Source organism: Fusarium falciforme, chromosome 6 (assembly GCF_026873545.1).
Source record: "Fusarium falciforme chromosome 6, complete sequence".
Classification (NCBI taxonomy): domain Eukaryota; kingdom Fungi; phylum Ascomycota; class Sordariomycetes; order Hypocreales; family Nectriaceae; genus Fusarium; species Fusarium falciforme.
In genome coordinates, this window is record NC_070549.1 from 1,745,938 (window position 1) to 1,770,226 (window position 24,289).

Below are 24,289 nucleotides of genomic sequence, written 5' to 3' on the forward strand. Positions count from 1 at the left end.
GTACATATCTTCCCTGTAAACGCGTAAACGTATTGTATGAGAAGCTTTTGGCTTTATTGTATTTTGCCAACGCATCAATAATTATTTTGTTTCTAGAGCTCGCTTGAAACTTATTGTTATTAACTGGCTACTCGGCGTTTGACTTAAATCCACACATGTGATTCTCCTTTATTAGATGTAAGCTCTTGCCCTTAGATCTATACGCTATGCTTAATACCCTCGGCATGCGCAAGGTCACAAGGCTTCTTTCATGTTGTGAGCATAGCTTACATTGTCCTAGATACTCCTTTACTCCAGTCCCGACTGGCCAAAGAGGTGGGTTTAATTAACATGCGCATCCCTCTTGTGATTGCTGGGCGTTGTTCGTCTTGACGTCGATCACTAGAAAAGTGGTTGGTCAGTTCCAGGCTCCTAGCAAGTCACTCAGGGTTGAACGACGTGGGGCACCTACTTTGACTCGAAGCTTGCGCTGCGGCGTCGGTTCCCTCCATACCAGGCAAAGCCTGTGCTATCCTCTTGAAAAGGTTCTTGACGTTGTGGCCCAGCTTCGCACTCGTCTCGACAAACATGAGGTTGTTCTTCTTGGCCTCCTCCTCACCCTGCTGTGTAGTAACCTCCCGCTTGTCGTTGAGATCCGTCTTGTTGCCAACCAACACGATAATCACGTCGTTTCCTCGCTCGGCTCGTACGTCGTCGATCCACTTCTTGGTGTTTTGGAACGACTTTGCGTCTACAGACGAACTATGTTAGTACAAATATGGATGCCTGGGAATGAAAGCGATGGGGGGTCCGGGGTGGGGTCAGCTCAGGGGAAACTGACTCGAAATATCGTAGACGACAACAGCTACGCTGGAATCACGGATGTATGAGGGAATCAAGCTTCTGAATCGTTCTTGTCCAGCAGTATCCCAAAGTTGCAGCCGCACCGTCCGGTCCTCGAGGTACATGGTCTAAGCCACGGGTGTCAGTCTTGGCCCAAGGGCGGCGGCCGTAAGGTGCTCACCTTGGAGAGGAAATCAATGCCGATTGTCGCCTGGTACATGTTGTCGAAGGAATCGTACATGAATCGTGTGATCAAGGAGGTCTTGCCCACTATTAAAATCGCAGTTAGTGATGTCGCTCGAGGCGGCGCCGGAATCGGTCGTCGACGTACCACTCTGCTCTCCTAGAAACACCAACCTAAGCTACGATTAGCATCAGTGCAATATAAATGTTTACCGGAGAAATACATACTTGAACTTCTTCAAGGGGTTGTTGTAAGATCCGCCGGCCTGCGCCATGGTTATGGTTGTGTCGTCTGCTTGAGTCCCTTGTTCCGCGGGACAGATGGGACAGCTGTCAAGCTACGGATGCGAAGGTGTTGGGAGAAACGGGAACTTCTTGTTGCGATTACAAGAAGAAGTCGGGCTCGGCGACGTCAGGAAAGAGGTCGAGATGATGCGATCCGAGTGTGGCCACTTTGTATTGGGACAAGGGTTGACAGGTGAAATCCGGAGAAAGGAGGTCGATGTCGTCGCCCTATGGATGCTGGATTCGGCAGGAGGATATGGCGATGAACGTATCCGACGCAAGTGCACGTGCCGATAAGAAATCCTCCCCGTTTTTTACGTGGACGGTCCTTCCGTTTGGACCCAAAAAGCACCGATAACGAATAGCGGAAGGAGTCGAGACTCAGGTCCCACTAAAAAATTAAAGAAAGATTGTCCCCCACTACTTCCATCGACCAGCAGCATTTTCGTTTCTTGAAACCAAGCAACAAATCCTTGCTGTTCGCCCAGAGGGGATTCGCAGATATGCCAGTTTTACAATCCAAGACTGCCGGAGCAGGCGACGCTCCCAAGCAGTTCAATCAGCCGTCGCGGAAGGGCAAGAAGGCATGGAGGAAAAACGTGGATGTTACTGAAGTTCAAGAGGGACTCGAGGAGTTGAACAAGGAGATCATTCGAGGGTAGGGCATTCTTTTTGGCCTCCAGTCGCCCGTCATGCTAATGGAGAAACAGCGGTGTTATCAAGGAGAAGGCGTCCGAAGACCTGTTCACTCTCGACACGACCGGCGACTCGCAGCTGCCCAAGAAATTCAACAAGCACATCAAGAAGGGTCTCAAGGCTGACGAGATCATCAACGCCCGCTCCGCTGTTCCCGCTGTTTCCATGCGCAAGCGACCCGGTGACAAGACCACCAATGGACTCATCCCTGCGAAGCGCCAGAAGACCAACTGGGTATCCCACAAGGAGCTCGCTCGGCTCAAGCGGGTTGCCGATGGAGAGCACGAGAACACCATACAAATCAAGGACGCCACCTACGATCTTTGGGATATGCCGGCGGCTCCCAAGGAGACAAACGTCGATGATTTCTTGGAAGAAGAGGTCAAGGCTAAGGTGCCAAAGTCGATGAAGCAGGAGCCCCTTTCCCTCCTCAAGAGCGGAAAGCATGTCCCTGCTGTGCAGAAGCCCTCTGGCGGTTACAGCTACAACCCCATGTTTACCGACTACGAGGAGCGCCTGGCGCATGAGAGCGAGAAGGCCCTTGAGGCTGAGCGCAAGCGCCTAGAGGAGGAGGAGGCTGAGCGATTGAAGCAGGTGGCCGCGGCCCGGTCAGCAGCTGAAGCAGAGGCTGCAGAGGCGCGGGCTAACCTTTCAGAATGGGAGGAAGATTCTGAGTGGGAGGGATTCCAGAGCGGTGCCGAGGACGACAAGGTGTCCGCCAAGCGACCCCAGAGGAAGACACAAGCACAGCGCAACCGTATCAAGCGTCGGAAGGAGGAGGAGCGCCTAGCGAAGCACAAAGCCGCTATCAAAGCCCAGCGCCGCCAAGAGCACCGCATTAAAGAGATCGCCGAGGAGATTGACGAGAATGACCGCAACAAGGCCCTTGTCCTTGCCGAAGCCGCCAACGACTCGGACGATTCGGTCAGCGAGCTCCGCGACGAAAAGCTGCGCCGCAAGCAGCTCGGCAAGTACAAGCTCCCTGAGCGAGACCTTGAGCTGGTTCTCCCCGACGAGCTGCAGGAGTCTCTGCGGCTGCTCAAGCCCGAGGGCAACCTTCTCCGAGACCGATACAGAAGCATGCTGGTGCGCGGCAAGGTCGAGAGCAGGAGGCATATTCCGTTCAAGAAGCAGGCCAAGCGCAAGTACACCGAGAAGTGGACGTACAAGGACTTTATGATATAGAGGCTGCATACCACTGGTTGATATTTAGCGAGAAAAGAATCCTGCGACTTTTTCTTTATGCCATAGAAACTCTGGTGGTCTTGTTGCTGTGAGCCCACCTCTTAGCACTCTGTTTAATGAAATCTTGGTGTTCTAAACCTGGATTTACATAGTATTATCATGTCTTTTTAACCGACCTCATCATTCATTCTCCGGACCCCGATTCCCCTGCTTAAACGCCGATAAATCTAGAATCCGACCATACCACGAAACCCCGCATTAGAAACTCATCAAATCTATAAAAGGTGTTAGTATTGTTCAAGTGGAGGATGTTAACAAGAAAGCACGTACCTCGTCCAAAGAGACCTCGCTTCGTCCAGTCCATAGCCATAAGAAGACGTGTTCGAAGACTGACGCTCTGGGCAAAGTAGACAGAGCGCCAGGCATACACAGCCCAAAGTCCACCAGCCAGGTTGCGGCCATTACCGAGATCAAAAATGGCAGAGTTACCGATATAGGCAAGACTGCCAAGATGGTGATATTCGAATGCCTTGAAGACAGCAGCATCGACATCGCCCTCCCGAATCTCATTGGCGCGCAGAGCCTCGTTCATACGAGCCATGCGGTTGAACTTGCGCGCCAGATACTGTCCTTGCTGATGAGCTCGCTGGGCTGTAGCCGGTAGAGAGGTGAGCTTGCTATCAATTTGGCGGAGCAGCTCAGTAAGTTCCTCAAAGTCCAGTGTGCCCGACTTATCCTTGTCAAACTCTTTGAAAAGTTTATCGAGGCGCTTGAGATGGTTAATAGCCTGAGGGAACCGCCTCTTGACATCGCTAGCAACCTCGCGCCAGTCACTGAAACCAAGTTGCAGCGTCTCGGGATCTTTGCCGTGCTTCCAAGCAAGAGATCGAAGGAAGGTGATGATGTGGTCGGCCACATTGTTCTGAACGGTAGAACAGTCGCCAATTGCGTACACATCACCCAGAGGTGAGCCGTTCAAGCGAAGATGAGTGTCCGTCTCCAGAGCATGTCGGTTGGTTTGCACGTTGCCAAGCTTCTTGGCCAATTTTTGGCAGAACTGGGTCTGCGACACTCCAGTAGACCACAGGCAGAATCCTATAGGGAGCTCTTTCGTAATCACGCTGCCGTCTTCCTGCTTTTGAGTAAAGATAATCTTGTCGGGTTGAACCTCCTTGACCCGCGAGTTTGTGAGAACCTCAACCTGGTCCCGGGCAAAGCGCTCCTCGGCATACTTAGACACAGTTTCGTCGTATGTATTGAGAATATGGCCTCGGCTCTGAATGAGATGAACCGAGATCTCGTTGCGCAAGAGTCGAGGGAAGTGTTGTGTCAGATCCTCGTTTAGAAGATCGAACAGTTCGGCGGCAAACTCGACACCAGTAGGACCGCCACCACTCACAACAAAAGACAGGAGCCGCTTGCGTTCCTCATCGAGACAAGTAGGAAGTGAAGCCAACTCGAAGTTGTGAATGATCTGGTTTCGGATCTTGCGAGCATCGTTAATGTCTTTGAGGAAGAAGGCGTTCTCCAAGCCCTTGACACCATGAGGATTGGTGACTGAGCCAACAGCGATGACCAGTTTGTCGTAGGGAACGTAGAAGCTAATATCCTTGCCGAATGCATCTACTTGCGACACCTCGACAAGCTTGTGTGAGAAGTCGACGTCCGCAGCTTTGGCACGAATGAAGTGACCATGGACGCGGCTCAGAATGCGTCGGATAGGCTCAACAAGTGATCGCAATTCAAGGGTACCAACTGTGGCTGAAGGAAGCATTGGAGTGAAGAGGAAATAGTTTGTCGGCGAGATGACGGTAACATGGTAATCGTCCGGGTTCAGCTCCTTCAGAAGAGCAACACCGCCCCAGCCGCCACCGAGAATCACGAGCCGTGGCTTGTTCTTGAGGCGCCGCTTCTCTTCGGTGTCATCTTCGTCGATAAAGACCTCAGCGATGGGCAAGTTCTTTTCACCTCCACATCGAGGCTGGAGGGCAATCTTGGACACATCGATATCGCTCTGCGTGGGGTGCTCAAAGTACGTAGAGGCGTCGTAGATAAAGAAGCAGACTACGGCGGCGCCGACGACTGTGATCGAGATGCCCACCCAGGCCGCGGCACGGAAGCAAAAGTTGACAACCCACGAGGTTCCTTGAGGAAGTGGCTTTCCCGACAGCGCGCGCACGAAGTATTGAGAGGGGAGTTGGCGAGTAGTTCGGTTTGTAACCTGAGATCTCTTGGTTATCGACGGCGAGGCCCCCGAGAGCTTCACAAAGGTTCGCGATTGAGCCGAATAGAGCGAACGAGGGGTAACGGGAGATATTATAGATCGAGAGCTGGCAATAGCCCTGGTACGACCAGCACGAGCCAGTCGTGCAGCCATGATGGAGGAAGCGGGCATGATTGCGCCGTTCGTTCACGTGGAAACGTGGGATTGACCGTTGTCGAAAGGATCAGAGAAGTGGGAGGGGAGCTCAATGATAGCTCATGACGTGGTCAAGAAAGCAGCGAAGCTTGTGAGCGTGCCCGTGATGTTGCGACTGCTCAATGGATCACCAAAGGAGATCAAACAAATGTGTGGGAGAGATGTGAGAAGGGAGAATGACGACGTTGAAGCACAAGTAAAGGAGAGAAATTGGTCAATTCTGGCGCGCACAGCTTGGAAGACAAAAGGTACCTGCCCTCCTCCTTTGAGCAGTCGTGTAATGCATGGAGGCGCCATGTACCTCGCGTCCGGAGGCGCTGGAGATCCAAATGCGGAAGGAAGAGGGACCTGCCGCACCTACCAACAGCACGTCAACCTACGTCATGCTTGGAGCTGGCGTTCGTCACCAGCAAAATTCTTGGCGACGGCACCGACGATCGGCGACTCCACTACAGCTCCTGAAACCCTGGTAATATTGTTTGATGGACTCATAGAAATATCTGTTTTTCTCCCATCGTCATGCATGTTGGGTTCAACTGTCCACTGACCTCTCTACACCCATCGGATCTGTCGGCCATGACGCTCGGGGTTGCGTTAAATACGGCCGAGAGTCGCCTTCGGTGGGCTCACGAGTGACTAAAACTGGTTGGTTGCGGCGGATATGTCGTTTCGTGGGCCGTGGCCGCTTGTACCGGGAGCGATGCCGGGTAGCAAGGAGCTGAACTGAACAAGTCGAGACGCAGCAATTGAGCACAATCCCTTGTCTGAATCCTTTTACGACGTCTCTCGACCATATTGTTACTGCTAGTGTTGACTAATGGTGCTTGAATGACTGACTGTGTCTGTGTAAGGGCTTACAGATAGCTGCTAACAAGTCATTACCCCCACACTCAAACCCATGCTCACATTCGCAAGAAGCAGAATCGGAGAGACCGTATATACTGTGGTACACCGCCGTACAGCCCAGTGGCCCATTAGCAACGGAAATATCTTTGCTCAACCCATCGCTGCTGCTGGTAGTCGAGCATGTTGCAGACCACCACCGTGATGTCTGGGAACACGGATGTCAACCTGTGAATTCCAACCTTGCCCGCCGCATACGTTGCCAGCACGATACGCTCCTGCTGGACTCCATGGTCTACCAGGACCTGGACCGCCATCAACGCCGAGCCGCCGGTCGCCATCTGAGTGTCCAGAAGCAAGACGCTCTCGTGCCTTGCGATATCTTCTGGCAGCCGCAGATAGTGAAGCTCCGGCTCGCCCGTGGAATAGTCGGACTGGATGAGCATTCGGCCCGTGCGGCAGTCAGGGATCGTCTTTCGTAGCGCCGGCTCGAACGCCGAACCTCCGCGGAGCACGATCACGGCACAGACCTCACCCTTGGGTACAAGACCTTGATACTTGTATCCTTGGGGAGTTTCAATTGTCGCAGACTCGAATTGAACATTGTTCAAAGCTCTGTAACATGGTCAGCGTGTTTCTTACTTTCACCTGCGTCAGGATCTTACTGTTCAATGATGAGGCTGGCAAGTCTGTCAAAGTAAAAGATGAAATCCTCGGGATCAGTATCCATATCTTGGAGGATAGTGTTCATGAACTTGAGCTGTGGTGTAGGGTGTAGAACCACAACCCGGTCAGAAAGCGGCGAATCCTTACTGGCCGCCTCGAGACGGGATAGGGCTTCTCGATGGTGCCTCGACTTTTCGAACAGCTTCTTCTCGACGAACTGGACCATCATGTCTTGAACCGCATTAGCATCTCTACATTCTTCAAGGGCAGGCAAACTCACCTAGGGCAACCCGATTCTCAATGCCTCTTGGCACAATCAGGTCGGCCACCTTGCGCTGCGGCTCAACATACTGAAGATCATGTCAGCAACTGCAACTGATCCACCGCCTGTCCTGGCGCAGTTGTGCTTTGGGCTACCTTTTCGAAGTTGGGCTTCACGAAACCGAACCATTGCTTGATGATACCCTCAATGTCTCGGCCACGCTCTCGCACGTCACGAACGACTGTTCCACATGTCAGTATGAGACATAGAGGAAACTACATGAACTTGGAAACTTACTCCGTCGCGACAGGCAGGTATCGGCGTCAGCTTCGCAGTAGATCTAGTACAAGTGTTAGGTGTATTGCTTTGATTCTGAGAGCCAGAACAGATTGAACATACGCCCATGTCAAGGAGCTGCAAGACGCGAGGGTCGTACAGAGCAAAGATACCCTCAAGAACCAACACATGGGGCGAATAAATAGAGGTGGTGCGGTCCAGCCGCTGATGCTTGGCAAATGAGTAGACAGGAATCTCAGCCCGCTTTCTAGAAGTGGTCGAGGTCATTGTCAGTCGAGTCTCAGTGATTACGGACTGGACAATGTTACACACCCGGCCTTAAGATCCCGCAACTTGTCGACCAAAACGTCAAAGTCGATGGCCTACGTAGACGGTTTGATCAGCCTTACTTCTGATAGTTTGGGCTATCAACGCTCAAGGCACCATACATCGGGTGAATCAAAGTCGTACTCATTGGCAAAGGCCAGCTTCGACTGCTCGGGCGTCAATGTCTTGTAGAAAGAGTCCTGACGATCTATGAGCAAAGTGCCATGTTAAATGTGTAACTGGGGGTTTCATGCCATTGACAAGATGACGACCCAGGGCAAATTAAGCTTCTTGACAATGGCCTGGGACAGAGTCGACTTGCCCGAGCCCGAGCTTCCAGCGACGCCGATAATGCTGACATCAGCCCAAGGAGGCGAGTAGTAGGCTCGCTTCTGGACCGTGACATGGCTCTCGAGTCCGCCCTGGACTTGAGGCACTGCGTCAGCGGACATTGCGGTGGGCTAGTTTCGGTGAGGGAGTTCTTGATGATTTGATGACGAGTGAAAAGTGAGATGAGAAAGAAGACACAGAGACGTGTCTAAAGACGACTATATCAACGGTTCTCTTCGAAAACTAGCCCTGCAATGTCCACGAGCTCGGCACTGAACACCTTCAAAGTTCGAAATGGAGGGTTTGGAGTTTGCCGTTGGTGGAGCAGTGAGCACGAGCCTCTGTCGCGTGTGCGGTCCACAGGGGCCAAAGAGGAACCTAGAAGTGAGCTCGTGCAGAAAAAGTCGGGATGCCCAGGGCAACAGAAGCAGGCAGTGTCAAGAACTGGCGGTGATGGATCTATCACTGCAAACGATAGTGTAAGAAGGAGAAGGATGATTCAGCGTGGCACTGCTGATGTCGACGATCAACCTCCTACCTCCCAGGGAAATGGATCCAGGTTCTCCTCACAATCGAAAGACGGCGATGGCCGGCGGCGCAGGCTCCGCACGATCCAGGCTGTTTTCAGCCTCTGTCCAGATAAGCATCACGCCTCTAGCTCAATACCACTGCGAGTTTGTGGTAGTGCGTGGCTTGGCTGGAACTTCGGGCCTGTTTCTGAGGCTACCTTAGATGTTGACGATGATGTAGCATGACAGCGTTTCCCCTCCAATTACACCCGTACATATCTACCAGGGACCGCCTCTAGGCTCAAGTAGTACTGCCCGTAGTGATAGCTCCCTTGAGAAATGGTGTGAAGACGGAACAGATCGTCAGGCTTGGTCAGTTCACTTCATGCCTGGGGGCTGCAATTTGGCAACCTCGGCACTGAAAGCTCATCTCTTCAGAGCTCTGTCGCAGCTCTCTAGCGGGGTCGAAATACGCCGAGCAGCCTCTAACGATTCAGCGGTGTTGAGTCCTGAGGCAGCTACAGGGCAAAGCTCATTGTGGGTCAGCCGTTTGTCATCTTGATTGGCTCATGTTCCTTGACCCACCACGAAACCACCCTTCTTTTCCTTCAGCCCCCAATCATCCTTTCTTCTCCTCCACCTCTCATCAACTTTTTCTCTCTCTTTACATAGCTCAGATCTCCCCCGAGACTGGCGAGCATCCAGGCATAGAGACTGGATCTCTTTCCTGTTCCTCATGAACTGAATCACCATCTGTTGGCCTGTTTTCGGCTACATCCTAGACCCTCATCTCGACGAGCCTGTCAACCGGAGCTCCGAAAAGTCGTCAGAGCTGGTCTTGCGATAGATGACAGAAACCATGGTACGTTCTCTCAGCACAGCGCAATCTTTGCAGCTCAGTTCTAACTCCCTAACCAGACGTCGTCTGCTTCCACAGCCACTCCCACCAAGCATGCCTTTGACAGGCGTGTCGAGGACGTCAGGTCACCCAAAAGGTACGAAGCATCACTCTGGTCTCCTCCCCATCTGCACGGTAAAATGATGAACTATATCAATGGGAATCTCTCCTAGCATATACTGCGGAAAAACGATATATATCTTCTTCTTGTCTGACATCACCCCATCACATCGCACTTCTTGCTGGCCTGTCATCATGTCATCAGACGCTAACAAGCCGCGCAGTGACATCAACGCCCTGATTCTGGATTACCTTACTATGGAAGGGTATCCTAACGCTGCGGCAAACTTTTCCAAAGAAGCAAATCTCCAGCCTCACCAGGATGGCGCCTCCATCATTGCGAGACAAGAGATTCAGAATTGCATCCACGGCGGCAACATCCAAACTGCCATCGAGACTCTGAATGACTTTGATCCTGAGGTATGATTCATCCCCAACTTGCCTCCCAAACACCCATCCTACATGATTAGAACACGAGTTTTACATGCACCACTCATAGAACCTTCGGGCCTTTGATGAGGAACAACCACTTTACTATGATTGCCTTGACTTCTCCTGATTAAACACAATTACCTCTCACACTTGCATTGCTCAAGTACTGACCTGGCATAAAGATTCTCGATGAAGACAAGGCGCTGCACTTTGCTTTGCTGCGATTACAATTGGTCGAGCTCATTCGCACTTGCAATGCTTCGGGTGGTGACATTCAGCCGGCGTTGAAATTTGCGACGGAGCAATTGGGCCCAAGGGCGCCCACAAACCCCAAGTTCCTGGAGGATTTAGAGAGAACCATGGCGCTACTCCTGTTTCCATCAGAATCCCTGGAACCGCAGCTCGCAGACCTCTTGAAACCAGGTTTACGTCGAGAGGTGGCTGACAACGTCAACCGGGCTATCCTGGAACGACAGTCGCAGAGGCGGGAAGCCGCTATCCGTCAGCTCGTGAGGATGCGAGTTTGGGCTGAAAACACTGCCCGTGACAAGCGAAAGAATCTCCCCGATCGTCTCGACATCGGCCTGAACGGGGAAGAACCGGACAGCCCAAGCAGGCAAATCCTGCAGAGCGAGAATGACCATGAGCCCATGATTACGACATGAATGATGCCAGGCCAGGCACTTTGGGAAAGGAGTTTAGCGTGTCGATTAGGTAGCGGATTGTTGCACTTTGACTTTTGAGCTTGGCGTTTGAGCAGGGTCCTGACCGGAAGGACAAGGAGATGAGACATCTCCACGGCGTTATGAATTCCTGAGGCGATACCACTAAATGATACCGCACAAGCAGTTCCTCACATGCTTGAACTAAATGCATCCAAAGATATTCCATTTGACACTTGCTACTGTCGTGACACCATTGCACTAGTGAACAAGTAACCAAAACCAAGTATCTTTCAGTTCTTAAACAGTACCAGAGCCTTTAAAGAGTATTTACAACGTGATGCCGGGCCATACAGGCCATCTATTTCGTCCGGATGTGCTTGAGCTTTCCGGCGGAGTACAGGAAGTTATTGGCATACGCCTTGGGAGCGAACTTGCGCGAGTTGGGCTCCTGGACAAAGTACTCGTAGCCCTGCTTCTCGGCGAAGTGAATGGCATCCTCCTTGCTCTTGAAGTTGATGTGGGTGCCCTGCATGAAATCACCCGAAGACTGCCATCCCATCAGAGGGTTTTCCCATCGGTGGCCCTTGGGGAGGATGTCCCAGTCCATGCGCCAGCGCTGGCCACGCCACTCGCCGGACTGAGTAGCGGGCTTGGTCTCCTGGTAGATGCTGCGATTCTTGTCAGCCTCGGAATGGGTTTATCGATGACAGCTCGAATATGTTGCATCAGAGTCAGACGAACCGGACTGTTCGGGCTTGGAGCTCCATGGGGGCACCCGAGATGGTAGCAGCAGGGAGGATCTCTTCGCTGCCCTCCTGCACCGACTTGGGAACGGGCGTGTAGGTGCTGGCACACAGTCAGCACTTCTCTCCTGTCCTCCCATAAATCAATCGCGGTTCGGGGACTCGTACGAGGTGGCCTTGTCAGCCTGGATGTCGTAGTCGGGCTCGTTGGTCGTGGGAGCCGGGACTGTGCCGGAGGCCTGGGTGACGGAGCTCTGGAATCGACGGGGGGCAGCGGAGAGGGCGACTCGGGGGGCAATGGCGCCTCGCAGCAGCTGGGCCGCGCGCTGGGATCGGAGGGAGGCCATTTTGCGACGCGATGGCTTCAATTGACGACGTCGACGGGCGTGGGTTTCTTGAGTGAATGATGGTGGGTTGCGGCGATATTCGAGGTTGAGCAAGCTGGAACAGCGGGTCTCCCATTGGCTGGGGCGGAGCGACGTTTTGCCGAGCGCTGCGGACGAGTGCTTTTCGGCAAGAACCTGAACCTGGCGGGACCAAACTATCTCGACAGAAATCCCACCTCTCACTCCCAGCCTTGCAATTGAGCGTCACCAAGACCCTCGACGGACCAACGCGGCAAATTGAACAACTCCCCGAGTCTCGCATCCACCCGACAAACAGACATCATGAGCTTCGTCACCCGCCGAGCGCTCTCGACGCTCATCCCTCCCAAGGTGAGCCCCTTCGGTTATGAGCGCAAGGTCCGCCGGTGCTCCGATTGCTTCCGTTGCTAACACCGGATGTCAAAAACAGGTCGCTTCTCCCAAGGTACGCACCACGATTAAACTCCTTCTCCCCCGGATCTTCGAATTCGATTTTTCAGAGTAAATGATGGATGGGAAACGATGTCGGCTTTTTGGCGATGCGGCGCAGCGATCGATACGCGAGAGTCAATGATGATGGGGAATTCGACGGGCTGACAGAATTCGATCAAACACAGGCCATTGGCGCCGCTCCTGATGCTATCCGCATGCAGCGTGTCGTCAGCTTCTACGAGAAGCTTCCCCGAGGTGCCGCTCCCGAGGTCAAGGCCAAGGGCCTCCTCGGCCGATACCAGGCCAAGTACTTTGGCAAGAACCCCAGTGGCAAGCGTACGGACATTCCCCCTTGAGAGCTCGGCTAGTACACTGTTGATGCTGACGATTGGCTTGCAGCCATCATTCACGCCATTGTCTTCCTCGTTGCCATTGGCTATGCCCAGAACTACTACTTCCACCTGCGTATGTATCTCCTGCTTCGGAGCAAAGGGAGAGCTCTGTTTACTGATCGGTTACACTTTTAGGCCACCACAAGAACAACGCCCACTAAATTATTGTGGGATTCAGATACCTTAGCGGGATTATTGTCTGAGAGGGAACGGAGGTCGTGTATATAAAGCTCCTAAACACCGCGGTCGAGCGCGCGCCTTGGCTTCCCTATGTATCTCTAACAAGCAAGTGATGTGACATTAGTCTAAAACTTTTTGGCCTCTGGCATGTGTCATAACTGCACTCGTTTGTGGTCAAGTTCTGATGCTGTTGTGCATTAATCTTGATATGGCCCGAAAGCGAATACTGTTGACTCAGTTGTTTTCTTCTAGCACTCAAATCCGCAGCTTCAGAGTCACTGTGAGTTCAGTAAATGCTATCAATCTCAATTCAGTCTCGTCATTTCGAGTTAGTTCCTTTCCATTAATGTCTTGGGTTTTTATGCACCTCCGATGGTCGGCCGCCCCGGAAGATGTCATGCAGTTTGTGTTCGATCAGGAACGCTATCATTTGTCTACGGTGATGCTGGAAACTTGATGATATCAATTGGTAGTAAGGCTTATGTTTCCTCCTCTTACTTCCAGTCAGGAATATCATGCCCTAGATTCCCTGCCAGTAGAGGTGGTACCCTACCTCGTGGGAGCTCAGATGATGGATAACAGCATTGGCGCGTTTTAGCGTAAGGCAGGTAGCCGCCGTTGGTTTGGAGCTTGTTGCTGTCACGTACCACCAAGAAAGACACAAGCATGGAATGGACCAAGCTAGGCAAAAATAGGTTGACCAAGGCTCAGGTGATGCTCTTCTTGCTTGATAGGAGCATCCATCGGAATAAATCTAAATCAGATCTCACCCGTATCGCCCGTTGATCACTTCTTACTAGCACCCGACCCCTGGTGACACGCCGACGCAGTCACTCGGCCAGTCCATGTGGACAGGCCTGGCTGGCGGCTCGTGGCCTGAAGGAGCCCCTAAAGTTGGGGCCTGGCAGCTGGCAGTTGGAACAGCCCTGCAGGGACGTCCCAGCCCAATACGGCGCTAGTCCCAATCCAGTGGCCATTTTCTCGTCGCCTGCAGTGCCTTCCACATCACCAACCGCAGTTACTCCGGGTACCTCGAAACCTCACCTTACACTTCAACTGACACACCTTACATTTTGGTGACTCTCCTCCTCACATCCTTCTCCCCCCCTCGCCTCGCCTCTCGGATCGAGCACGAAATAACGGCCACGTTGCGCCCGAACGACGATCGGCTTCGCTATCCGCTAATCCCCCTCCTCCCTCTCCCTCTCCCGAACCCCCCGCCTCCAACTTTAGCCAGGTCGCTCTGTTACCTCCCACGCTCTCCCCGCCCCGCGGTTACTTGTCGCAGCCTCATCATCTTCGACTTCCCCCGGGACCCGACCGTAGCCTTTTGACACGCACTCTCCTAGAAACGCACCGAGACTAGGCGGCGAAACTCTGTCACGAGGGCTTCCTTCGCTTACCCCACGAACGGCGCATTTTCACGACGTATGATGGCAACAGAGGCTGCCGTTGACAAAGCTGCCGATGCCACTGCCTTTCAGTCTCAGCCTGTACGTTGCCATCGTCTAGCTCCCCGAAATAGTGATAAAACTTTGTTCCCGGGCCCTACCCTTGCGGCTCTCGCTGCCGCCCGCTTAACATCGAACGCCGACAACCCTGGCCAAGCTGTTTTAGCTTGACATATGACTGACTTGTTATCCCGCTGATCTAGGCGCCCGACGCTCAACATGTCGACTCCGTCCGCTCGAATTTGAATGGCAGTGCCGGCAACGATGACATCGAGAACAAGCACATCACGAGCGTTGAGGATCAGCTCAATTCCGCCGATGCTAGCGCCAGTGGAGGTTCCGATACAGAGGCATCAAAGGCCGATGGCGCCAAGAGCAAGGATGGCGACAAGGGACACGGCCGCACAGGCTCATCCGTCAAGAAACCAGCTACCTTCAAGGCCGTCTCCGTCAATAAGACCTTTCTCGCAGCAAAGGCGAACGCCAGCAGCGCCTCGGCAAAGACCGCCGACAAACCACCACCCAGCTCCAGCACTCCTCCCACCGGCTCCGCGACCTTGTCTTCCTCGAGACCTCGACTCATAGCAAAGACTGGCAGCAGCACTCGCGACTCCTCCCCTCGATTTTCTGGCGCAAATGGAGGCAAGCCGGGTGGTGCGCCTGATGCGAGCGCAGTTTGGAACAAGAACCGACGTACGTGTGCCGCCTCGTCGATCCGGATCCATCTTCGAGCTCACTAACTGATAATCTTAGCCGCCCCTACTCCCGAGCCTAAAAAGCTCACGGATGAGGAACTGAAAAAGTATGGAATTCACATGGCTAGTCGTTTGAACGAGGATGATGCCCAGGGACAGAACAAGTGGGCCGATATCGACGACGACGATGATGACTGGGCTCCTGAAGCTATTACGTGGGGAGACGGTACAAAGACGACTCTCCCTCATCCAGACGAACACCCACCTCCGAGCTCCGACAATGGTTCAGTCGCATCCAAGGGTAAGGGCCTTGATAAACCCAGGTCTCCTGCTCCTCCCGTTTCTATCAGCTCGCCTCTGGCGAAATCGAGCAATCTTGCGCAGGGCAAGGGTTTGGTCTTGAAGAGTGGCTCCCAGGACAAGCCAAGTCTTGTCGCCAAACCTCCAGCACCCCCAGCTCCCATCAAATCCCCTTGGGCTACTCTACCTCCAGTGGAAAAGGCATCCCCTATTGCGGAACAGGCGCAGCTTGCTCGGCCAGGACATCCATCGCACTTCAAGGGCATGACTCCGCCTCCACCCAAGGAGATTGCAGCCGACGACTTTAACCGGTCTGCTTGGAGAGATGGCTCATCACACGGCAATAGGGAACTCTACAACTCCCATTCTGGGCGATACGAGCCAGTACTAGACAACCGTCGTGGTTCGTTCAGAATGGATCAGCACCCAAAGCATCCTTCCTTGCTGCAGCGGCCACCACCATCCGACTATCCGGCAGAACCATCCGGTGCATTCCAAACCAATAGGGTTTCACAGGATGCGCCTTTCGGCAGGCGGCGGGGATCGTCCAACGTCAGCGGTGGAAGCGGTTCCTTCATGCAGCGCATGAACAAGGGAAATGAAGGCTCTATGCCGCCCCCCGAGCTTCTCGGCACTCGAAGGACGTCGTTCGCGGGCTCTGTCGACAGTCCCGTCTCGCCAAATCTTTCGGTATCAGCGCATGGCCCATCTCGAGGACCACATCAGCAAGGCTGGATTCCACGCGCTTCACCTCGCGCTGCCTTTGCAGCACCTCACCAAGCTGGCCCTCCACCGGAGCCAGTCGCTGGACCACCTCCACCACTTCAGCCAGTAGTTGACGAGGTCGAGTACCAAAAGAAGCTCATGCGGGAACGTGTTGAATTGGCTAGGAAACGGCGTCAAGAAGAGGAAGCCCGCGAAGAAGCTGAACGGAGGGAGCGCATCCAGAAGAAGCTTGATGCAATGGGACCTGCCCCTGAGAAGAAGACGGACAAGAAGGAGACGCCGCCAAAGACAGAGGATGCATCGCAGCCTACCCATATTCAGCAGCGCGAATCGAATGCGCCAGCGAGTGAATCCCCTGTACAATCCCAACACGAGGCCGATAAGTCGGCAGCCGCTCCACCAGCCCGACATCTCGCACCAGAGTCAGATGCCAAGGCAGGACCTCCTAACTCGGCCCATGCCTCGGCACCGACCGCTAGACGTGTATCCCATAGCCAGGAAGCCAAGCCTGCCGATCTCTGGGGAGCAGCTGCAGCCACCCGACAGGAACGGGTCGCCTCAACCTGGGGCGCGGGATCTCAGCCACCATCTCGAAATGTCTGGGGCTCCCCTAATAATGACCGGGGTCTCGGCAACGGCACCTTCAATACCGATCTGGGACGCCTACCTACCGATAACCGTGCTGGCTCTCAAGGAGGCAAAGGACCCTCTCCCATCGCTCCTCCGAGCATTGCGCGACAGCCTTCTCAAGGGCGATCTCACCCTCCAGCGCCTATTGGATCTGTGCCTCCACGATATGGACCCCCTGGCGCGCACGCTGCACCTGCCTCGGATGTTACTAGCAAATGGGTTGCTGCAGTCAGTGAGAACGACAAGAAGATGAGCGCTGCGCGACTGGCCCAGAGAACGGAACACGAACGCCAACTTGCCGAGCGTGGTTTAACCATCGAGGATGCTCAACCTACCATCAAGGAGACATGGCGCCAAGTTCATGCTCCTGGTGACGGTACTCGACGACCAGTCGGGCCACATGGACAGGCTGATCCTCAGCACCCAGCTGGCCCTTGGAGGGCTCCTGGAGAGGAGATGAAGGCTGCTCCATCAAGGGAGGACCCTCCCCCGCCTGCCACTGCTGGAGTGATTGGAGCTGGTGGCAGTTCGATCCTGCCCCCGACTGGCAAAGGAGCAGCATCACAAGCGCGCACGTCACGATTCTTCCCTATGAAGGATGCTCGTGACTCGAGCCAGGCTGAGCCATCAAGAACCAAGTCACCCACTCCGCCACCACCCACAATGGAGGGACATCCTGCCTACGAAGGAGACGTGATGCGACCTCACGTTTCTCTCCCTAAGCCCCATCCTGTTGTGAAGCTACCTCCGGCCATGGCGCCATCTCACGCGCCTCCAGTCCGCCCGCAGTTCGGTTGGGCTAACCCGCTACCGTTCAAGGATCCCACCCGACCTCCCTTGAGCCCCCATCGGGCCCCTCTTACAGCCGGCGAGGCAACGCAGGAGGTGTGGCAGAACCGCATCAACAGTCTCCTCAATGGCGCAAAGTCCCCACCCCAGAGATCAATTGGCGTGGATCCGGCTAGTAAGAGTGCTTTGGACTATGTTACCCATTCCGACTCTGCTACTGTGTCTCTTCCTGGGGTCAGCGCTCCGCCACAGACGGGCAGAGGCCGTTCATCACCATTCACCAAGCCCATGGCCGAGGAATGCTTTGAGGAACAGGAGATGGGCTCCCTACCTCAGATCAGGCTGCCACACAAGGCGCCCGAGGCGGCCTGGCAACCAGCCCTGGCTCAGAACAAGCCCTTGCCCAAGAAATTTGCTGTTCATTCAGCGGTAATGGAGCCTTACTACTTCCCTGCCGACGTAGTTGGCGGCGGCAATGCCATGAAGATTCACTTCCCTGGCATGACTGAGCCCAAAATCGTCACTATCCCCTTCTCTGCCACCCGAGGTGGTCGAGGCTCTCACAGACAGTCTGGCCCTAGACATCGGGGCTCTGGCCACGAACGACGAGGAGGCAAGCGAGACGTGTCGAGCTCGCGTGGCGAACACCCTACATCCTCTAGCCGAGGAGGCCGCGGCGGATACCGCAGTCGAGGATCTGATAACTGGAGCCGAGGCTCTGGCACCCCTGCTTCATTGTCCGCTTCGGGTTGAGTCGACAATGACGATAGCAGGAGGGACTTGCGTGGATATTGAGACGCTGTGCACGATATGAAACTTGAGCGATTCTACTACATAATACTAGCTGAGCATCCTGTGCCTTTTTTCCCCTTAACCAACCGATGCGCAAGCCTCTTTCTCATACCTTGTCCCTTGCCAACAACAACAACAACAACAACAACCATGATGTTGAAGCTCACCAGGGCTCTCACAGTCACACAGGCGGGTTTACTGGCTGATGTGGGCACCTCATACTACGAGCTTTCTGGCAACATGCATATTCTGTTTTTCTGTTTCCGCTTCTTTTCTTCTGTATCAACCCCCAACCTCGCCCCCGTCCACCATCGCAACATGTCATGGTGAAAAGGGAGGGGCGCTTGCTGATAACAACAAAAAAAACGAGCTCATGTAACCAGCTGCCAACAAGACACACTTTGCAAAAAGGGCCTTGATATTTGGCTCGGGTTTGCGATCATGGACCTGTTTGTCTTGTTTTTGTTTTCTTCTTCCTCTTTTTTTTTAGTTGTTCTCTCTCTGTCTCTATTTCTTGTATGAAGGTGCTGGATCAAGACGGGCTGGAAAAACTAGGAACCAGTCGGTTTATTCGGGGGGACGGACCGGAGTGGAAGGGCCATGATGATGGGAATGGATGGATGAGGGCTTCTTATGCGCCGATCAAATAACGAGTGCGTATGAGGCTGTCAAGAAGATGAATGATCAATCATACAATTTTCGCGTTATGGGGTTGTTCTCTGTGTGATGATATCCAACGTTGTAATGTCATGATGCATCAATGGAACCATGAGGAAGCACTCAAGCAAGATGCATAAAATCCGTCTTGACTCGTAACATTACTTCAACTATTCATCATATTCCTTGGCTCCTCGTATCAACATCCGTCCCTCTATGACCCTGCCATCCATCCGTGTCATCGTCGCTCATAAGTCAAGCCACCCGTAGACTGGGTATGTGATATCTACCAACTCCAAAACGCCCTTCTCCCAAGGCGTGAGATCATGACATGCATATATACACATCCTCTTCTTTCTTCTCCATCTATCGACAAGTCTAGAACTCCTCAACAGCACAGTTGGGGTGGAGAACATAGATGACCTGGGCGGCTGACGCAGAGCTTGTCTCGCCGTCTGTGAGACCCTCGCCACGAAGAGCCATGAGAATGTTTTCCTGTGACCTGTTAGTTTCTTGCAGGGCAATGCGGGATAGACAGTTGTGCTTACCTTGACCATCTTCTTGAGAACCATGTTTGCCAGAGCCTTCTCGCGGTGGTAGTCTTCCTCACCCTCGAGCTCACTCTCCTTCTGCTCAAGATACCAATTCACCAACTCCTCGCCATTCACGCCCTCACCAGTGCCACTCTCGTCGTCGTTGACTCGCTGGACAAACATGTTGACCATCTTGATGTAGTTATCGTACGTAATGGTGAGCTTCCGCTTCTCGGGTACGACGCTGCTACGCTCAGGCTCGTGTTCCTCCTCCACCATCGGTGCATCACCCTCCTGGTCACGGCCGGAGGCAGCATCAACAGCCCGAAGAAGCGTCTCACTATCTTCCTGGGGCTCCTCATCGTACATCTCGACATCGTCGTGCTCAACCGAGATGATACTCTGTCGGAGGAGGTTGTATGCCTCAACGACCATGTCAGGGCTGATTTCCTCCACACAGTTCACCTTGGCAATGGCCTCTGAGAGACGGATCATACTCTCCAGCTGACGAACGGTGATACGGTACGAGTTCTTGCCGACACCACCCTGAGCGTCATCTGCTCGGAGATCCTTGTATTTCTCGACCAGCACATCCTTGGCCTCATCGGTAAACTCGGGGCGGAAGGTCTTGGAGAAGCGGATGTATCGCTGGAGCTGTTCAGTGCTGAACTCAGGCTCGACAGCTTCGTCACGGAGTTGGTGGATGCCGACAATGTGCTCTGCGAGATGACGATCGACCTGCTCATTACATTCATCGAGGACGACAAAGAACAGATCAAAACGGGACATGATGGGTGCCGACATGTTGATATTAGAGCGGAGAGTCGTCTTTCGGTTGTAGCGACCGCCAACGGGGTTAGCAGCAGCGAGGATACTCGTTCGAGCATTGAGAGTGGCTTGGATACCGGCCTTGGCGATAGAGATGGTCTGCTGTTCCATGGCTTCGTGAATGGCAACCTGGTCCGCAATGTCCATCTTGTCAAACTCATCAATGGCGCAGATGCCGTTGTCTGCCAGCATCAGAGCACCAGCCTCGATGGTGAACTCTCCAGTCTCCTCATCCTTGACCACTGCTGCTGTGAGACCAGCAGCAGACGAGGCCTTTCCACTAGTGTAGACAGCTCGAGGTGCAAATGAGCAGACGTACTTGAGGAACTGGGACTTGGAGGTTGAAGGGTCACCAACAATGCAGATGTTGATGTCACCTCGAAGTTGCATACCCTCGGGAGTAGTCTTGCTGACACCAGACATGAGCTGGAGTAGCAGACCCTTCTTGACAACCTCGTGTCCGTAGACCATGGGCGCAATGGACTGGACGAGGCGCGAGTAGATGTGATCACCGTGCACCATGGCTCGCAGATCTTCAATCTCGGAGGGATTCATGGACGCCAGCACAGCGGCCTGGGCATCCTCAACACTCTGTTCTCCCTCGTTCGCATTGTTTTGTGTCAAGGCGTTGACAACATCGGCAACACCGCTGGCGGCAGATTGACCAGTAGAAGAGTTATCCGGGTTTACCATGCAGGCAAGGAAGGCTAGACGGTAAGTCAAGTCGCGCACACCAAGGGCCTTGAGGCCGCTGATTCCACTTCCACCAGCATCGGCACCTCTTGGGGCATTGCGATCATCGCGGACGGCGGTTGGTCGCAGACCAGGAAGACCAAGTTGGCTAACGTCAGGGACGACAATCAGGGCACCAGTGAAGATGCACTTCTCTCCAGCCTTGGCGCGGTCGACGATCTCTCCACGGAGAATTACATCCATGGTTCGAGGCATACTGCCAGTAGGGATCTCGGAACTGTTCTCTTGGATTCGGACCTTTTGCCAATCGACAAAGGTGCTGCGCCGAATGTCAAGCTGCCAGGCCACGCGGTTTTGACAGGTAGTATTGGGACATTGTGTAGGCTCCGTGTATCTGAATGTCTGTTCGACATTTGGTACCACTGTGCGACAGGCTTCGCAGACGAATGTGGCCAAAGACAGCTCGGGACGGACCTCTGATGTTCGCGTGACGGTACCAGAGATAGAGAGGAGCTGTCCAATGTTGGCAGCTCGGAGGGCACGCACCCTTGACACCAATGGGAGGTTATAGAAGGCGATAGAGAAGAGCTTGTCGGTTTGTTGGTGCTCATTCTTGCGATGGGACGACTCAGACTGGCTGGCAGAGCCAAGATGGCTGGCGGCCGAAGTGGTGAGGTTGCTCGAAGCGGTGGGCTGGCGATGCTCGCGGAAATATATGGGCTCGTGCTTGGCGATCATGTTGTGCAGGGCGGCAGTGAGGAAGGGAAGGAATCGATAGTACTGGCGCATGACACCATCGGCCAAGGAACCATTCTCCCAAGCAGCGAGGTGCTTATAGTCGACATAGAACGTCGATAGCGAGTATGTGCGCATACCCTTGATCTGGGCGACGTAGTACTTGTCTGTGGTAACAGCACTGGGGGTAGGGGCGCTGGGGGTGGGAGCGCTCAGAGGGCCCTCGGCGAAGCTATTGATGGCGAAATTAGACACTGCTTCAAAAGTGAGGGGATGCCAGCCAGGGTTGCTCACTTCTCGATGAAGGACTCGAAGTGTTCCTGAACCAGCAGGCCAATTCGATCCTCCACGCGTGAGATCTCGGCGGTATTGGGGATTCGGGAGCTCCGAGGGACTTGATCATCGGCGAAGCCATCTTCACTGGGCGCTCCCAAATTCTCCGAGGGCGGGCCTCGCGGTCGAGATGCAGAGGACGAGGGGAAGCCAAAGTTTCGCCGGGGAGTTGCGGCAGCCCTCGAAGGGGCGTCGGACATCATGAATCCGGCATCGCTGGGGGTAGCCATGGCGGCGGTTGGTGATGGGAATCGTCTGCGATGAGGCCTTGACTTGGTGGATGTTGATATCGAGGGGAGGTTTTGGTTGCCAGGGGAAGGCACGGACATGGGTTATGCATGTGGGGGAGGAGAGGCAGGCGCTACGCTGTCTTACAGAGAAGGAGCGACGCGTCAAAACGCGTCGTGGGGCTGTTGGGGCTTGACGCGGGTTTAATTGATTGCAGCCACCTTTCTCCAAGAGCCAATGCGAGCCGCCAAAAAGGAAAAAAATTAAATGATCGGATGGATGAAAGAAAAAGCCTTCCTAAGCCGGATGCTATGGTAGACGTCCTCGTTCCGGCATTGGTCAAGTCAACTATAAGAATTGGTGTTATACGGCGCCGGGTTCGTTAATCATGCTAAACATTACCGTCCTTCGCTCTCACGCCGTCTCGCTCTCAAGCCGAGCAAGCATATGCAAGCTGACCAAACCGCATCAGCTCTTACAAAGCAGAGCCTCATCATCATCGAGAAACATTCCCCTTGCAACAAGAGTGAGTTTCCACAAAAACTCTGACGCTACGAGCCTGTAGATTTATGCTAAATAAATCTCAACATCCAATCGCTAATTCCCTCATCAGCCATCTACCCTACACAACGTGATTGAACCTCCCCACCACCCCTCATCTATAAACAACACCTGCGCCCGCTGCCGGACAAATCCACCATCATATCATCATCAACTCTCATACGCAGGTCCAGCCAAGGTCTCAGCCTCAGCTGCAACCACAATTCAATCAAGAGCCATGTCTTCAGCAAACCTCGTCGAGTCGGCCAAGAGGCAGGCCGCCTACCAGGCCGTTAATGACCACCTCCTCCCTGAGTACAAGTATGTCGGCATCGGCTCCGGCAGCACCGTCGTCTACGTTGTCGAGGCCATTGTCAGCAAGGGACCCGAGTTTTACGGTGGCATGACCTTTATTCCTACCGGAAGCCAGTCCAAGGGTCTCATCCGCACTGCTGGCCTAAATCTGGCCAACCTTGACGAGAGACCTACCGTCGGTGGCGTCCCTGTCGCCCTCGATGTTGCCTTTGACGGCGCTGATGAGGTCGATGAGGACCTTAACCTTATCAAGGGTGGCGGTGCTTGTCTGTTCCAGGAGAAGCTCGTTGCCATTGCAGCCAAGAAGTTCATCGCTGTGGCTGGTACGCATTTGCTGAGTACGTCATATCTGTAAGAGAAACTGACCTCGATAGACTACCGAAAGCAGTCTCCCCGACTGTGCACCACATGGAAGACCATCCCCATCGAGGTCCTCCCCATGGCTGCCCCTGATGTCCTGACCCGTCTTCGGGCCATGGGCTCCCCCAACCCTGTCGTCCGTTCAGGTCTCCCCAGCAAAGCTGGCGAGTGCGTCACTGACAACGGCATGTGGCTGATTGACGCTCCCTTCCCTCCCCTGCTCCTGGCCAAGGATATCACCTCCGAGGTCGATGGCCAAGGAAAGGGCGGCGCCTGGGAGATCAACGCCCTCGCCCAGGAGCTTGTCCGGTTGCCCGGTATCGTCGAGATTGGTCTCTTCCACGGCTTCAACGGTGATGAGGCCGTCAAACTGGGCAAGCAGTTGCAAGCACAGAAGCCCGTTGCCGCCTACTTTGGTCTGGCCAATGGTGAGGTGCAGGTGCAGAATGCGGCTTAAATCAAGACAAGGGGAAAAGTGTTGGTTTATCTCTTGTTTTAATGGTAGTGAATACGATGCTTTAGACCAGTCGTTGTTTTGGCCGTGGCAGCAAACGACGCGCAGACTCATGTGAACCTAAGATTCGCCTTCAAAATTGCAGTTCAAAGGTTGAACTTCCCACTGGCTCTTTAAGACTTTCTATGCTGTCGAGCCTATATATCGAGATCGTCTTGCACAATACCCTGGATACGACCTAGAGGAAGATGGCGCTCTAC

The 24,289-nt window shown here is 53.9% G+C and overlaps 9 protein-coding genes and 1 pseudogene across 10 annotated transcripts, besides 1 other annotated feature; 5 read left to right on the forward strand and 5 right to left on the reverse strand.

The window, feature by feature from the left end:
• Positions 1–325: 325 nt before the first annotated feature.
• On the reverse strand, positions 326–1,280 carry NCS54_00809300 (Ras-related protein Rab-6B; the record flags this gene model as incomplete). The annotated part of the gene is made up of 6 exons (XM_053153492.1): positions 326–381; positions 452–730; positions 821–950; positions 1,004–1,092; positions 1,154–1,179; positions 1,234–1,280. The coding sequence occupies 6 exons, from the start codon at positions 1,278–1,280 to the stop codon at positions 326–328; spliced, it is 627 nt and encodes a 208-aa protein (XP_053009467.1).
• Positions 1,281–1,742: 462 nt separating this feature from the next.
• Positions 1,743–3,171, forward strand: NCS54_00809400 (Ribosome biogenesis protein NOP53; the record flags this gene model as incomplete). Its single annotated transcript, XM_053153493.1, has 2 exons — positions 1,743–1,948; positions 2,001–3,171. Exons 1-2 carry the CDS (start codon positions 1,794–1,796, stop codon positions 3,169–3,171), a joined length of 1,326 nt encoding a protein of 441 aa, XP_053009468.1. The 5' UTR covers positions 1,743–1,793.
• A 258-nt stretch (positions 3,172–3,429) lies between these two features.
• NCS54_00809500 (EF-hand domain-containing protein) lies at positions 3,430–5,566 on the reverse strand (the record flags this gene model as incomplete). Its single annotated transcript, XM_053153494.1, has 2 exons — positions 3,430–3,446; positions 3,502–5,566. The coding sequence occupies 2 exons, from the start codon at positions 5,564–5,566 to the stop codon at positions 3,430–3,432; spliced, it is 2,082 nt and encodes a 693-aa protein (XP_053009469.1).
• A 998-nt stretch (positions 5,567–6,564) lies between these two features.
• Positions 6,565–8,416, reverse strand: NCS54_00809600 (Uridine kinase; the record flags this gene model as incomplete). The annotated part of the gene is made up of 9 exons (XM_053153495.1): positions 6,565–7,048; positions 7,099–7,330; positions 7,380–7,449; positions 7,517–7,602; positions 7,659–7,701; positions 7,761–7,905; positions 7,971–8,020; positions 8,087–8,164; positions 8,219–8,416. 9 exons carry the CDS (start codon positions 8,414–8,416, stop codon positions 6,565–6,567), a joined length of 1,386 nt encoding a protein of 461 aa, XP_053009470.1.
• A 1,234-nt stretch (positions 8,417–9,650) lies between these two features.
• NCS54_00809700 (Hypothetical protein) lies at positions 9,651–10,858 on the forward strand (the record flags this gene model as incomplete). Its single annotated transcript, XM_053153496.1, has 4 exons — positions 9,651–9,665; positions 9,722–9,798; positions 9,986–10,181; positions 10,376–10,858. The coding sequence occupies 4 exons, from the start codon at positions 9,651–9,653 to the stop codon at positions 10,856–10,858; spliced, it is 771 nt and encodes a 256-aa protein (XP_053009471.1).
• A 358-nt stretch (positions 10,859–11,216) lies between these two features.
• NCS54_00809800 lies at positions 11,217–12,128 on the reverse strand (annotated as a pseudogene). The gene is made up of 3 exons: positions 11,770–12,128; positions 11,600–11,704; positions 11,217–11,526 (listed from the first exon to the last, which is right to left on the reverse strand).
• Positions 11,217–12,128: a sequence feature.
• A 141-nt stretch (positions 12,129–12,269) lies between these two features.
• On the forward strand, positions 12,270–12,951 carry NCS54_00809900 (Hypothetical protein; the record flags this gene model as incomplete). The annotated part of the gene is made up of 5 exons (XM_053153497.1): positions 12,270–12,344; positions 12,397–12,411; positions 12,584–12,734; positions 12,798–12,863; positions 12,926–12,951. The coding sequence occupies 5 exons, from the start codon at positions 12,270–12,272 to the stop codon at positions 12,949–12,951; spliced, it is 333 nt and encodes a 110-aa protein (XP_053009472.1).
• A 1,452-nt stretch (positions 12,952–14,403) lies between these two features.
• Positions 14,404–18,314, forward strand: NCS54_00810000 (Hypothetical protein; the record flags this gene model as incomplete). Its single annotated transcript, XM_053153498.1, has 3 exons — positions 14,404–14,463; positions 14,625–15,114; positions 15,175–18,314. 3 exons carry the CDS (start codon positions 14,404–14,406, stop codon positions 18,312–18,314), a joined length of 3,690 nt encoding a protein of 1,229 aa, XP_053009473.1.
• Positions 18,315–19,388: 1,074 nt separating this feature from the next.
• NCS54_00810100 (DNA replication licensing factor MCM6) lies at positions 19,389–22,461 on the reverse strand (the record flags this gene model as incomplete). The annotated part of the gene is made up of 3 exons (XM_053153499.1): positions 19,389–19,505; positions 19,559–22,031; positions 22,094–22,461. 3 exons carry the CDS (start codon positions 22,459–22,461, stop codon positions 19,389–19,391), a joined length of 2,958 nt encoding a protein of 985 aa, XP_053009474.1.
• A 377-nt stretch (positions 22,462–22,838) lies between these two features.
• On the forward strand, positions 22,839–24,032 carry NCS54_00810200 (Ribose-5-phosphate isomerase; the record flags this gene model as incomplete). Its single annotated transcript, XM_053153500.1, has 2 exons — positions 22,839–23,538; positions 23,590–24,032. Exons 1-2 carry the CDS (start codon positions 23,139–23,141, stop codon positions 24,030–24,032), a joined length of 843 nt encoding a protein of 280 aa, XP_053009475.1. The 5' UTR covers positions 22,839–23,138.
• Between the last annotated feature and the right edge of the window lie 257 nt (positions 24,033–24,289).